At 42.7% G+C, this 14,399-nt stretch overlaps 1 protein-coding gene across 1 annotated transcript in view; it reads left to right on the top strand.

Moving 5' to 3' along the window:
- Positions 1 to 62: 62 nt before the first annotated feature.
- The window catches only part of LOC106560971 (transmembrane protein 117), a 60,402-nt gene continuing 46,065 nt past the window's right edge, over positions 63 to 14,399 (top strand). The window contains exons 1-2 of the mRNA XM_014124460.3: positions 63 to 504; positions 1,927 to 2,233. Coding sequence (XP_013979935.1) covers positions 1,954 to 2,233 — 280 coding nt within the window. The 5' untranslated portion in view covers positions 63 to 504; positions 1,927 to 1,953. The remainder of the gene's footprint in view (positions 505 to 1,926; positions 2,234 to 14,399) is intronic.

The following is a 14,399-nucleotide window of genomic DNA, read 5'->3' as shown; positions in this document are numbered from 1 at the left end:
CGAGGCTTTTTTTCAAATGCTTCCTGTCTGCTGATTTCATCCCCTCCCTCCCGGATATAAATAAATATTTCATAAGGAAATAAATAAATATCGCATTAGGGAAATCACCCTGCCACCAGTGGAAGCTCAATGTGTTTGTTACATTGCAACGCACTGATGGTTTGTGCCCGTCGTTGGGATAGAAGCATATATCCACAGCGCGCCTCTCCAGCGTCATCATCTCAGGCAGAGACCAGTGCTGACAAAGCAGCGCCTCGCTGCCCTGCCGCTGCATGGACAGCCAGCACAATGGCAGAGGATTTGGGGGGTGCCTCTGTAGCAACAACAGGTCGCATGGATAATCCCGCCACAGCCGAGCCAGCCGTGTTTACCCCTCTCGTAGTCACAACGATTAGAGCGCCGCTGTCGGCTCGCAGGGCTTGATGAGGCAGGAGAGAGAGCCGAGCGGGGCTTCTCGTCCTTACAATACCGATTGAGAGGGAAACGCAAAGCAGCGTGGAACAGGTAAGTGTGTGGCGTACGTGTGCGTGGCGTGCATGAGGACTATCCATATCAAAGTACAGGGGATGCTTTCTCATGAAATCTATATGTAGATGGCTTGTTCACACCGTTATTGTGCAAAGGGGTAGATTTCAGTTGTGTAATCATATAATTCCATTCGGGGTTGCTAAAGCATAGGGATCTAGTGTTATCTGAGATGGGCTAGATCTGCCGTGACATTACTAGACACATCACAGCATCGCTGTTGCGACGATGTGGAGATGCATGTGTTCATCGACTTAATGATTGAGCTCACACGAGAACCAGAAATAGCTAGAACGAGGGAGAAGGGGAGACTTAAATTATGGAACTCGTGTTCAGAATTTCCTGTAGTTTTTTTATGTACGTCCTTCTTATTGGTCAGTACAGCAGCAAACATATTTCTTAAGGTGGTCCGGAAGAAAAACATATTGTGTGGATGTATTTTATTTATTCAGTGAGCAATCTACATCATCATCACATAGATGATGCATCATATCTCAGTCTTGATGATTGATAGAGTGATGTTTCACTCTGCCTCTTCTGATAAAATACCATCCACTGTGAGCTGAGCCATATAACACCAACAACACCTACGGTAGCACATTACAGCAAGACAAACATGATGCTGGTGAAATGTAATATCCACATAGCCCAGTTTGACACTGCTCTTAATCTGGGGCCTTACGTGATCATACAAATTCCCAGTGTGGATATTTTAGGAAACAGGGTTGGAGGCAGAAGAGGACAGATTTGGGAGCGCCAGGAAAAGGCAAGGCAGTCAAGGGGTGAGTTAGTGGGTGAGTAAGTGATGAGGTGGAGTCCTGGAATGAATAATAGGCGACAGATTTAAAAATACAGAGGGTTTACTGTCCTGCTGGGAACTGACCCAAGCACTGCCCGGCAGTGGAACCAAACTATCAGCATGATGGTGCTAAATCTGAGGGATATGCAGCTAAGCACTTAATGTGAGCTCCAAGAGACTTCCTTGTGTGACACTGTATTTTTTACATGATCTAATTGATTGAGGGAAGGGTCTCTGGAGAACCTCTGAAATCAAAAGGTCATCCCTGGCAAATGAATAGATTAGAAGAGAAATCTCAAATAAAAACAAATGGACCCCATTTTGAGGAGTAGACGACCACGATGAAGCTCTGAGGCTGCACTGTTGAGCAGACTGATAGATGGGAGTTAGGATCTCTCCCTGGCATTTTTCTCAGATAATCTCAGTCTGGATGATGGACTGCTTGTCTGTCCTGCTCTTGGTATGATGATCACAGTACAGAATATTCTGAGTAGTCTGAATTTAGAATAATACCAATCTGGACAGATTTCTCTGTTATTTCCTTTATTATAATCTCAGAAATGTGGATTTCACTCAGGCAATGATCTTCTCTCCCTCTTCAGGTGGACTGTGGCTTGGGGTCCTTCAAGATGGATATAGATCCCTGCTTCCGCTATTATTTCCAGCACCCATGGTCCCGTCTGTTCGTGGCCTACCTCGTCACCTTCTGCAACTTCCTCATCTTCGCCGAGGACCCTGTCTCCCACAGCCAGACGGAGGCTCACATGATTGTGGTGGGAAACTGCTTCTCCTTCATAGTGAACAAGTACCCTGGCGGAGGATGGAGCGTCCTCAAAGTCATCTCGTGGCTGATGGCCATTGTCACCGGAATGTTTGCTGGGAAGTTCATATTCCACCGCAGGCTCTTTGGTAAGTCATGCGCGCCTTAATGAAGAATGCAGCCCTACAAACTAGGGCTGTCCCAGACTAAAAACATATCTTGGTCGACCGAGAGTTGTCTGTTCTTTCGACCAATAGATTGGTTGAAATTTTTAAACGTGTATTTTTCCATATATAGACACCCTATGTTTGATTCTGCCATTAAGCTCCTGGAGTTGCCGGTAATAGGCTACACCAGCGGTCGGCACCCTTTTCCATTTGGAGTGCCACGTTATCGTACCATTTCTACTGACCTGCGTGCTGATGATTCATCTACTGATGATTGCACATTTTGTAATATGCACATTTTTGTGGAACAGTTTCATTTTATTTATAATAAAGTCTTCATATCTTGAAATCAATGTCATGTGGTTAATCAAAATTATATCTAAAGGAAAATTATACAAATCTCAAAGTTACTTCTATTGCCTTTGCCAATATGTAAAAATAGCCTAAATAAAAACATTGCCGCCCGCAGGTAAAAAATATCCTGATAAAAATAAATATCCTATACATCACATTGGCTACAGCAAACTTGCAACATTGTATAAAATATTCTGGGCCCTCAGAAGACAGTAGGCTATTTACGCAAGGAATAAGAAGTAATCAGGTGGGCCTTTTGTATGACGCTTCCACCGGATCAGAGCATGACATTTTCCCCCTTTTCATGCTGAGTCGTTATCTAAAGAGAGAGAGCTGGAAATATCTTTCAAATAGGCTACTTTGAGGAACTGTTGTCATTCTCAATGGATGTAAAAACAGACTTTGTTTACTTGCTGTTTGAGGTGAAGAAAAAATGACTTTGAAAATCTCCACAGTGGTGGTGAGTTATGACAATCAGAAATAGTATCAGATCCCCAAATGAGTACATTTATAGGCCTACATTTGCGCGCAGGCCAGGTACACTAGGCCTACTTCTATGCGTGTCCTTACTAAACATTGACAGGAGCACTCCAACTAAAAGACAATGAATAAATTGACAACTGTTTTCTCACAAGTGTAGCCTTGGTTGTGAGCTCTGCAAACAACGTGTCCACACCTACAATGACAACGGTAAGACTGTTATAATATATTGAATGCATTAACAGAAATGACCGTAACCAAACAAACATTGTAGATTAGAAATGATGGTATTTAACAGTAAATGTACTACTGATGATACTGGTGTGCCATCCCTGCAATGGATTAGTCCACTCAGACAGGTGTGAATCAGACAGGTGTCTCATGTGTCATAACATTTTTTTAATATATTTGCCACTTATCGACTAAAACAATCTTGGTCGACCAACAGCCTATAGATCAAACAATCATCCAGTCAACTAAATGGGGTCAGCCCTACTACGAACACAACTGAAAAGTCCATCCATTCTCACGAGATGTTTTTGTGATGTTAGTTAGGGTGGGAAAGAAACACCTGCTATCCTAAACACTGACACACATTATACCACCACTTCTCTACCTTCTACTGCATTTGATCAGCCTCAATTCCTCCATCCTTCTGTCCTGTCACCTTCTAATGCATTTGATCAGCCTTAATTCCTCCATCCTTCTGTCACCTTCTAATGCATTTGATCAGCCTTAATTCCTCCATCCTTCTGTCACCTTCTAATGCATTTGATCAGCCTTAATTCCTCCATCCTTCTGTCACCTTCTACTGCATTTGATCATTCTTAATTCCTCCATCCTTCTGTCACCTTCTACTGCATTTGATCAGCCTCCAATTCCTCCATCCTCCTGTCCTGTCACCTTCCTGCCACCTCACACCACTGATATTCTTTCTCACTCCCACACCACTCTCTATCTCCTCATTCCCATGCCACCTGCACCCCTTCCACATGTTCTTTACACTTTACATTTTTGTCATTTAGCCAAAGCTCTTATCGAGAGCAACTTATAGTTGTGAGTGCAAACATTTTCTTACTGCTCCCCCGTGGGAATGGAACCCACAACCCTGGCATTGCACGTGCCATGCGCTGCCAACTGAGCTACACAGTACAGCAACACTCCGTTACCTCTCCTCCCTTTTCAGGCTACACCCCCCCCCCCCCATTCCTCCCTTCTCACCCACCCACCCACCCACCTCCCTCCTTTGCATATCACAGACCTGACTGTGACCCTTCCTTGGCACTTCCTCTGTTTACCCTGTGAAGGGGCTCAGATGACTTCCTGTAACTCACTCCTTCCATTTCCCGCTCACTTAACCCGGGATATTGGCCGGGCCGTCTTCCTCAGATGAGATGTTAAGGCCTGTAATTAGTGGGGTCACAGCGTGTATGATCTTTCTAGAGTCTCTCCGGTCTCTGACTCTCTCCACAGAGCATAAATAGAATCTGAAGGGACCATGACTATTCCATGTGCTGCTGCTCTGTAAATATAGAATTGTAGTCTTCACTTAAGTCGGGAAAGGGGAAATTCCCATTATGCTTCCTCTATGCTAATGAATGGGTATATTTCTGATAGCTGCTCTGTCCTTCCACATCTTCTAAGCCTTAATCTATTGAATTATCCTATGAATTACTTATTTTTTTATACCTGGATGCCTCCACAGTTAATTTTCATATGAACTAAATGTGAGAGTTTGAATCCACTTAGCTTTTTTTTTACTCCTACACAAAAGCAGGCATCTTTAATGCATTTACAGCACTACAGTTCCGTTGATCTTTCATAATTGCTAGGAAACTTGTCACGTGGTCTTCAATCGGTACTCAGCGTGGCTTTCCTCTGAGGGCAGTGTATTCAGGTCAGCGCTCTACACTTAAAGCCCAGGGCTTCAGGGTATACAGAGAGAACAGAAAGCAAAGTAGACTGCCTGCTCCTTTCCCAGCTAGCACATAACGTTCTGATAACCATATGTCCAATCAAAAACTAATATTTTGACCAATGGGTAAGATAATATGTTAATTGTGTAGATAATCCTCTGAGAAAGCCAATGGTCCAAACCACAGGAGTTTTCTGAGGGGAGGACAGCTCATAATAATGGCTGGAATGGAGTGAATGGAATGGGTTCGATATCATTCCATTGATTCTGTTTCAGCCATTACAATGAGCCCGTCCTCCACAATTAAGGTGCCACCAACCTCCTGTGGTCAAAACCTCATGTCTCTATTATAATCCTTTCAAACCCAGCTAGCACATAACCATCTGAGAACCATATGTTTTTTAGAGCTTGGTGAGAGTGTGGTTGTCCTATAGTTATTTTGCATACAACCTTACCACAATGTTCTAGGAATGGCACAGGATACCCAGCTAGCACATAACATTCTGAGAACATGTTGCAATAAGACTTTTAATAATACTGCTAGCTAGGGGCCTCTCGAGTGGCGCAGCGATCTAAGGCACTGCAGTGCTTGAGGCGTCACTACAGATCTGGGTTCAATCCCGGGCTGTGTTAAAGCCGGCTGCGACCGGGAGACCCATGAGGTGACGCACAATTGGCCCAGTGTCGTCCGGATTAGGAGAGGGTTTGGCCGGCCGGGATGTCCTTGTCACATCGCACATGCGGGCCAGCGTATGCACGTTGACACGGTCGCCAGTTGTACGGTGTTTCCTCCGACACATTGGTGAGGCTGACTTCCAAGTTAAGCAAGCAGTGTGGCTTGGCAGGGTTGTGTTTCGGAGGACGCATGGCTCTCGACCTCTCCCGAGTCCATATGGGAGTTGCAGTGATGGGACCAGACTGTAACTACCAATTGGGGAGAAAAAGGGGTAAAAAAAAACGAGGTCAACAGTTTTGAACTCTAAGCACAGATAGGACACATGAAATGAATTTGATTAGGCATTAATCATGCAAACACATTTTCTTTTTTTTGTTGTGACACGGGGTCAGTGTGATTTAAACGTATGATCTTCTGCTCTCCAGTCATGGGATTAGTCCAGTGCGCCACCAGGATGGAGCTAGCATGCCTTGTTTTTTTAACTCATACAAAGCTGTTCATTTTAGTCTATTCAAACAGACCCTATTTCAAAGGAACAAGCACTCATTAAGATCAGGTGTGGCCAATTAGAGGGTGTGGTCACCACACCTGAACACACTTAACAAGATAGAGGATAGAGATAGTTTTGTTGATGCTGAGAACGGAACACATATTTTTATAAATAACATTCGTAGAATTTTTTGGGGACTGTTACTAATGATTTCTTGTGGTTGTTATGGAACATTTTCTTAATGTACTGAGAACATGACTTTACATTGAACCATGCAGAAAAGTACAGAAATTCTCACAGAAGAACATTATTTCTTAACATTCTCTGAATGTTCTGATGACATGGCTTTAAGTAGAACCATGAGGAAACATTGTACTGAAATTCCCACAGAAGAACGTTGTTTCTTAAAGTTCTCTGAACAATTTGAGAACATTAATTAAATAAAACCACACGGAAACCTGTAGGAAACGTTATGGGAAGGTTGTATACAAAATAACCATAGGACAACCACGCTCTCACCAAGCTCTAGGAAACATATGGTTCTCAGAACGTTGTGTGTTAGCTGGGTATGGTTCTCTTTTTTTTATGTAGTTCTTGGCGATGTTCTGGGAATGTTCTAAAAATTGGAATTCTACACAATGACATAAATTAGCTCTTAAATTCCATCGATAGAACATGAAGAAAACTTTCCATAAAAACCACAAGAAAACTTTAGTAACCTTCAGAGAACATTCTCAGAATGTTATTTAAAAACACAAACATTCCGTTCTCAGCGTCAACAAAACTCTATCATGTAAAGTGTGTTCATGTGTGATGGCCACGGACACTAATTGGCCACACCTAATCTTAATGAGTGCTTGTTTCCTTTGAAATGGGGTCTGTTTGATTAGACAAAAATGAACAGCTTTGTTAACCCAAACTAAGCTAGCAGTGTTATTGAAAGTCTTATTGAAACATTCAGTGAACGTTTTAAGGAAGATATCCAAAAACCTCCAAATAGCCTTAAAATGTTGTTTTTAGTGTTAAGTAATTGTTCAATAATAACCATAACAAAACTTTCACAACATTTAGAGAATGTTCTCAGAATGTTGTATAACTACCTTCAAATAACCTATCATTTTCATTCTCAGACCATTAATAAAACCTCCCAGGAAAACTTTCAAGGAACCAGAGTAAAATGTTCTGAGAAACCCCCTGCAACCTAAAAACAAATGTTCCCAGAACAGGTGAAATGTTCACTCCTGTTATCAGAATGTTTAAAAAAACATTCAGTTTTACTGGTCAGGAAACACATGGCTTCGTTCCCACAACCAATGTGAAACCAAAAACGTACGCTCCCACAACTTCCAAGGAACCAAATGTGCTAGCTGGGCTCTCTCTTTTTAGAGCTGGAGCCAGGTAGGACTAATGCACTTCACAGGCCACAGAGCAGAGCAGCACAGAGCACAGAGTGCAGAGGGAACAGATGGTGTATGTGTGGGATTGAGTGAGTGTGCGATAGAGAAAAGCAGGGAGAGATAGAAATTGAAAATGAAGAGCAATGGCGAGGGACAAAGGGGCGTTCAGCACAACAAATTTGCAATGCTGTTATGTAATCCTAAAAATCCGTGACGAGCAGAGCACAGAGAAGAGCCACTGATGCCCACGGTGACTTTGTGCGAAGAGATATCATCCATGATGTATCATTAACACAGGCACATGATGCGTAGCCATGCACACCTACTTCACTACAAGTACAGGAATATCTTATTCATGAAGAATAAATAGGACAGAAGTATTATAATATTAATGAGAGTCTTTGTACAGCAAATGCCAAGCTCTTTATCTGAGCACTGGCATTTCCTTTTTCCAAATGAAGTTTCTTGTCTTTCTTGCATACTTCATGGCGTTACTCATGCTGGTATTAGCTAGCTACGTATCAATTTGTAACTAAATGGAAAAACAGACATTGTTTTGCTTGCTGACACATTCTGCTGCATCATTTATCATTATGATGGCCTAGAAAAAATCTGAATATCACAACCACTCGTTTTACGGTGAGTTACACCACCTTCCACTGGCGATACGGCTTCTTCACAGAGGACTATACGCGACTTAACCAGAACCCACTCGTACATGAATCCATTTGTGACACAATACTTTGTTCCCGTTCCAAATATTCACTGCTTCTGTTGTGCTAGCAGCCAACGTTATTGCTATCTTCGGGGAATGAGAGGAGGTGGTGAGAGCAGAGGGGTTGTGCTTCTATTCTCCGACAGCACAGCCAGCCACACTGCACACAGCACAAGGTGATGGATGGTTAGTGACAGACTATGCGGGTTAAGACTACCTCCCAGGCACATGGACAACCTATGCTATTTCACCCAGCCACTCAAGGCTATGTGCTCTCCCATTGAGTGGCATGTCTTCTGGTCATTCAGTGAGATCTCTGTGCCTTTTGTTATTAAAACAAGGACATGGTTAAAACAAGGACATGGGGAATTGGTTTTATCTGCCCATGTGAGGTTGTATGCTCAGTGTTGTATAAGGTTTGGTATATTACATCTTCTGTTTTGTTAACCAGTAGGCAATAAAAAGCAGGAGCTGGTGCAGGAGAGGTGCTTATTAACACGTAATAAACTGTAAGCTATAAAAACAAAGAGTCACACACTCCATATGTATAACCTCCCAGTAATTTATTGGTTTAATAAACACCAATATTTTGGCATCGCTGTGCCTTCTTCAGGGTGACCAGTAGTTGTACAGTACATCCAGCATACCTGTTCCCTGTCTTCCCTGATCCAGCACAGCACTCAGTGTTTAATGCTTCCAGCCTTCATCGTAAAACAAGGCACCTTTTCATCAACATAATGCAAATAGAAGCCTCTTCTCATTCTTTGTTGTGCCGCACCAGTTTCAGATTAACATAATGTCTGCCACTTTGTTTCCTGTGCGTTTTCCAAGGCTCGCGTTCTCAGTGAATGTTTAGCATTGTAAATTGAGCAGAGTAATGGTCCTAGTTTAGGATTAGTCCAGTACTCCTACCAGGAGTAAGCCTATCCCACCGACCATTGAAGTTCCTTTTACTGTGTCAAAGCCAGATTATTCATCTTTCATTCAGTACTATGGGAACAGGGCTTCTTTGATATGAGTCATCGTGGTGGATTTTCCAGCTCACACTGCCAATCAGAACAGTATAAACCGCTTGAGAGAAGACAGAAATGGGAGACCCAGTTTATTTATTTTTGTTAGACTATTTTTTTTTCAAATCCAAGTTAACGTCAATGACCTGGTGTGAGTGGTGCCTATGGTTGTTCTGTTGTTAAAGCAAAGCGCACTCGCCTTTGAAACACTGCTCCTCCTGCCTGATCCTGATCCTTGGCTGTAGCTGTAGTCTCAGGGATGCCACCTGGTTCCAGTCACATGTTGTTACAGTGGTGCATTATGGGTAAGATTGTCCTGTGTGTGGTGCTACTGGTGGCCAAGTGTCAGAGTTTGCTTAAGTGTGTGTGTGTGTGTGCCTCTGTGAAATATAATGTATATAACCCTATGCCTCCTCATTGTATCCTCTGTTTAATATACAGAAACAGTTCAGTTCAGACCCCCCTCTATTAGTTGCCCTCAGATGCTGGCCTTTCACACTAAATACCAGAGGATTGTACCAGTGCCAGGACTGAACAATGCCCTTATGATTTTAATGTGGTTTACAGCAGTGCATTTAAGACATGGACCAGCAGACTGCAGCTGTGTTGAGACTGATGGGTTGTAAATGTAATATTGATGTGTGTAGCAGAGCATTGAGGCAGAGGGGAATGTGCCACTATCTGAGACAGTAGCGCTTTCTACATAGGCATGTTGTTTTAGAGTGAATCGTTTTTTTGCTGTTTGATGCATTTTGCTCGGACATTCTCGACCACGTTAGCTTTCTCAGAATATTTAGTGTGCCCAAGATCAATTGTAAACAGTGAAGATGTTCATCCACACTACAACATGAATAAGTAACCCCCTTTTCACCAAATGCTGATCTTTACATAACATTAGTATTGTATTCTGACAATGAAAAGCAAAAAAAAAAAATGGTGTTCTTTTCATAAAGTAAACTCATTCGAAACATCCATTTGCTTTGAATGAAAGATTAAAACGGTCCAGGTGTTTGTGTGTGTGTGTGTGAGTGAGAGAGAGAGCGAGCGAGCGAGGGAGAGAGAGAAGAGGCAAACAAATGAAATGGGCAAAGGAAATTGCTTGGTTACTTAGGATGATTGAAGTCTCTTATCCTTGCCATAAATGACTGGGGAAATGATTTAACAAGCCTCTCTGACAGTAGCTTAGCTCGGCCAGCCAGCCGTCTCTGAAGCAGCCTCAGCCAGGCGCTGGAAGTGCTGCCTTCCATCTCTCAGTGGAGGGAGGGATAGAGAGAGGGAAGGAGGGAGAGAGAGATGGAAGGGGGGAGAACGGGAAGGTGAGAGAGAGAGGAGGGCGAATTGCCACATCTGTCCGCCTGCGTCTGATTTATTGGGGAGACTTGTAGTTACCGTGGGCTGTAGCTCTGGGGACCCTGGCACTGTTGTCATGGTAATTCCCGTGGCGAGTGTAACACAGCTGGCGGTGTGATGGATGACGGGGCTGCAGTGTGAACTCAGATATCCAGGCGGAGTGAAGCAGGGCTCTCTCTCTCTCCTATCCAGCCCATGTGGGATTGTGTTAACTTCCCTTTATCTGTTTTATGGTCCCTAAGGAGGGCAGTAATGGTTGTTCTGGATGTGTTTGAGTGGACTAACAACCACTTAATGGTGCAATACCACAAAACAGGACACACAGTTATAGACCTAACAGTAAGTAAATGAATTGGGTTGTTTATATAATATGTGGGATGGAAAAGGAGAAGCTGTGGTAGGTTGGCTATCTGAAGGCTGTATGTCGGCTATAGATTGATTAAATTAAGTCCTGATATCTTTATTAATCTAAGATTGTTTTTTTCAAAGCTCAATATTTGATCTCATGCCTGGATTGATTCCATGTCCAGCTCGGTGCCCTGTCACTGGCAGCTAAATATTTGATCAGTTGGTGTTTTTATTCCTCTGGAACACTGTGACAATAACAGTCTGTGACTGCAGTAGCCTACAGTGCTTTCAGAAAGTATTCACACCCCTTGACTTTTTCCATATTTTGTTGTGTTACAGCCTGAATTTAAAATTGATTAAATATAGATTTCTGTCACTGGCCTACCCACAATACCCCATAATGTCAAATGAATTGGGCTCCTGAGTGGTGCAGCGGTCTAAGGCACTGCGTCTCAGTGCTAGAGGCGTCACTACAGACCCTGGTTCGATTCCAGGCGGTATCATAACCGGCCGGGATTGTGAGTCCTGGGTTAGGGCGGCGTACAATTGGCCCAGTGTCATCTGGGTTAGGGGATGGTTTGGCCGGGGTAGGCCGTCATTTTAAACAAGAATTTGTTCTTAACTGACTTGCCTAGTTAAAGGTTAAATAAAAGTATTCAACCCCTTTGTTATGACAAGCCACAATAAGTTCAGGAGTAACAAGTCACATATGTTGCATGGACTCACTCTGTGTGCAATAATAGTGTTTACTGTGATTTTTGAATGACCACCTCATCTTGTACCCTACACATACAGTGGAAAGAAAAATGTGAACCCTTGGATTTAATAACTGGCAGCAATAACCTCAACCAAACGTTTTCTGTAGTTGCGGATCAGACCTGCACAACGGTCAGGAGGAATTTTGTACCATTCCTTTTTACAAAACTCAGTTCAGTTCAGCAATATTCTTGGGATGTCTGGTGTGAACTGTTCTCTTGAGGTCATGCCATAGCATCTCAATCGGGTTGAGGTCAGGACTCTGATTGGGCCACTCCAGAAGGCATATTTTCTTCTGTTGTTGATTTACTGCTGTGTTTTGGGTGGTTGTCCTGTTGCATCACCCAACTTCTGTTGAGCTTCAATTGGCGGACAGATAGCCTAACATTCTCCTGTAAAATGTCTTGATAAACTTGGGAATTCATTTTTCCGTCGCTGATCGCAAGCTGTCCAGGTCCTGAGGTAGTAAAGCTGCCCCAAACCATGATGCTCCCTCCACCATACTGGTTTTGATGTTGGTGTGCTGTGCTTTTTTTCTCTCCACACATAGTGTTGTGTGTTCCTTCCAAACAACTCAACTGTAATTTCATCTGTCCACAGAATATTTTGCCAGTAGCGCTGTGGAAAATCCAGGTGCACTTTTGCAAACTTCAGACGTGCAGCAATGTTTTTTTTAGACAGCAGTGGCTTCTTCCGTGGTGTCCTCCACTGAACACCATTCTTGTTTAGTGTTTTACATATCGTAGACTCTTCAACAGAGATGTTAGCATGTTCCAGAGATGCCCAGTCTTTAGCTGACACTCTAGGATTCTTCTTAACCTCATTGAGCATTCTGCACTGTGCTCTTGCAGTCATCTTTGCAGGACGGCCACTCCTAGTGTCACAGCTGTCAAAAGGAGAGGACCAAGGTGCAGCGTGTGTGTAGTTCCACATTTTTATTTACTCTGTGAAACTATGCAATACATCAAATAACTGAATAGACAAAACAACAAACCAGAGGAGACGCAGAGGAGAAACAAACACTACTCAAAAATAATCACCCACAAAACCCAGGAAGAAAAACCCCTACTTAAGTATGATCTCCAATTAGAGACAACGAGGACCAGCTGCCTCTAATTGGAGATCATCCCAAACAAACCAACAGAAATACAAAAACTAGAACCTAAGAACATAGAAATAGAACACATAGAATAAACCCCCCTGTCATGCCCTGACCTACTCTACCATAGAAAATAACAGCTTACCTTGGTCAGGACGTGACACCTAGGGAGAGTAGCAACAGTACTGAACTTTCTCCATTTATAGAGATGCTTTTGTAACCCTTTCCAGCTTTATGCAAGTCAACAATTCATAATCTTGGGCCTTCTGAGATCTCTTTTGTTTGAGGCATGGTTCACATCAGGCAGTGCTTCTTGTGAATAGCAAACTCATAATTTTGTGAGTGTTTTTATAGGGCAGGGCAGCTCTAAACAACATCTACAATCTCATCTCATTGATTGAACTACAGGTTAGCTGACTCCTGACTCCAATTAGCTTTTGGAGAAGTCATTAGCCTAGGGGTTCACATACTTTTTCCAGCCTACACTGTGAATGTTTAAATTCAATATAGACAATAAAAATACAATAATTTGTGTGTTATTAGTTTTAGCACACTATCTTTGTCTATTGTTGTGACTTAGATGAAGATCAGATCAAATTTTATGACCAATTTATTGCAGAAATCCCGGTAATTCCAAAGGGTTCACATACTTTTTCTTTCCACTGTACTACTATCTGTAAGGTCCCTCAGTCGAGCAGTGAATTTCAGTTACAGATTCAACCACAAAGATCAGGGAGGTTTTCCAATGCCTCGCAAAGAAGGGCACATATTGGTAGATGAATATACCTTTAAGCATGGTGAATACACCCAATCACTTCAAAGATACAGGCGTCCTTCCTAACTCAGTTGCCGGAGAGGACAGAACCTGCTTAGGGATTTCACCATGAGGCCAATGACAAACAGTTACTGAGTTGATGGGCTGTGATAGGAGAACACTGAGGATGGATCAACAACATTGTAGTTACTCCACAATACACAATTCCTTAGTGAAATAAGGAAGCCTGTACAGAATACAAATATTCCAAAACATGCATCCTATTTGCAACAAAGCACTGAAGCAATATTGGAAGAAATGTGGCAAAGTAATGCATGTTTTGTCCTCAATACAAAGTGTTATGTTTGGGGCAAATCCAATATAACACATACAATGCATTCGGAAAGTATTCAGACCCCTTGACCTTTTCCACATTTTGTTACCTTACAGCCTTATTCAAAAATGGATTACATTGTATTTTTTCCCATCATCAATCTAAACACAATACCTCATATTGACAAAGCAAAAACAGGTTTTAATTAAAAAATGAAATCACATTTACATAAGTATTCAGAACCTTTACTCAGAACTTTGTTGAAGCACCTTTGGCAGCGATTACAGCCATCAGTCTTTTTGTGTATGACGCTACAAGCTTGGCACACCTGTATTTGGGAAGTTTCTCCCATTCTCTGCAGATCCTCTCAAGCTCTGTCAGGTTGGGTGGAGAGCGTCGCTGCACAGCTATTTTCAGGACACTTCAGAGATGTTAGGTCGGGTTCAAGTCTGGGCTCTGCTGGGCCACTC

Source organism: Salmo salar, chromosome 10 (genome assembly GCF_965601325.2).
Source record: "Salmo salar chromosome 10, fSalSal1, whole genome shotgun sequence".
Lineage (NCBI taxonomy): Eukaryota > Metazoa > Chordata > Actinopteri > Salmoniformes > Salmonidae > Salmo > Salmo salar.
The sequence above is the reverse complement of the archived record's forward strand: the minus strand, read 5'-3'. Positions and strand labels throughout refer to the sequence as shown.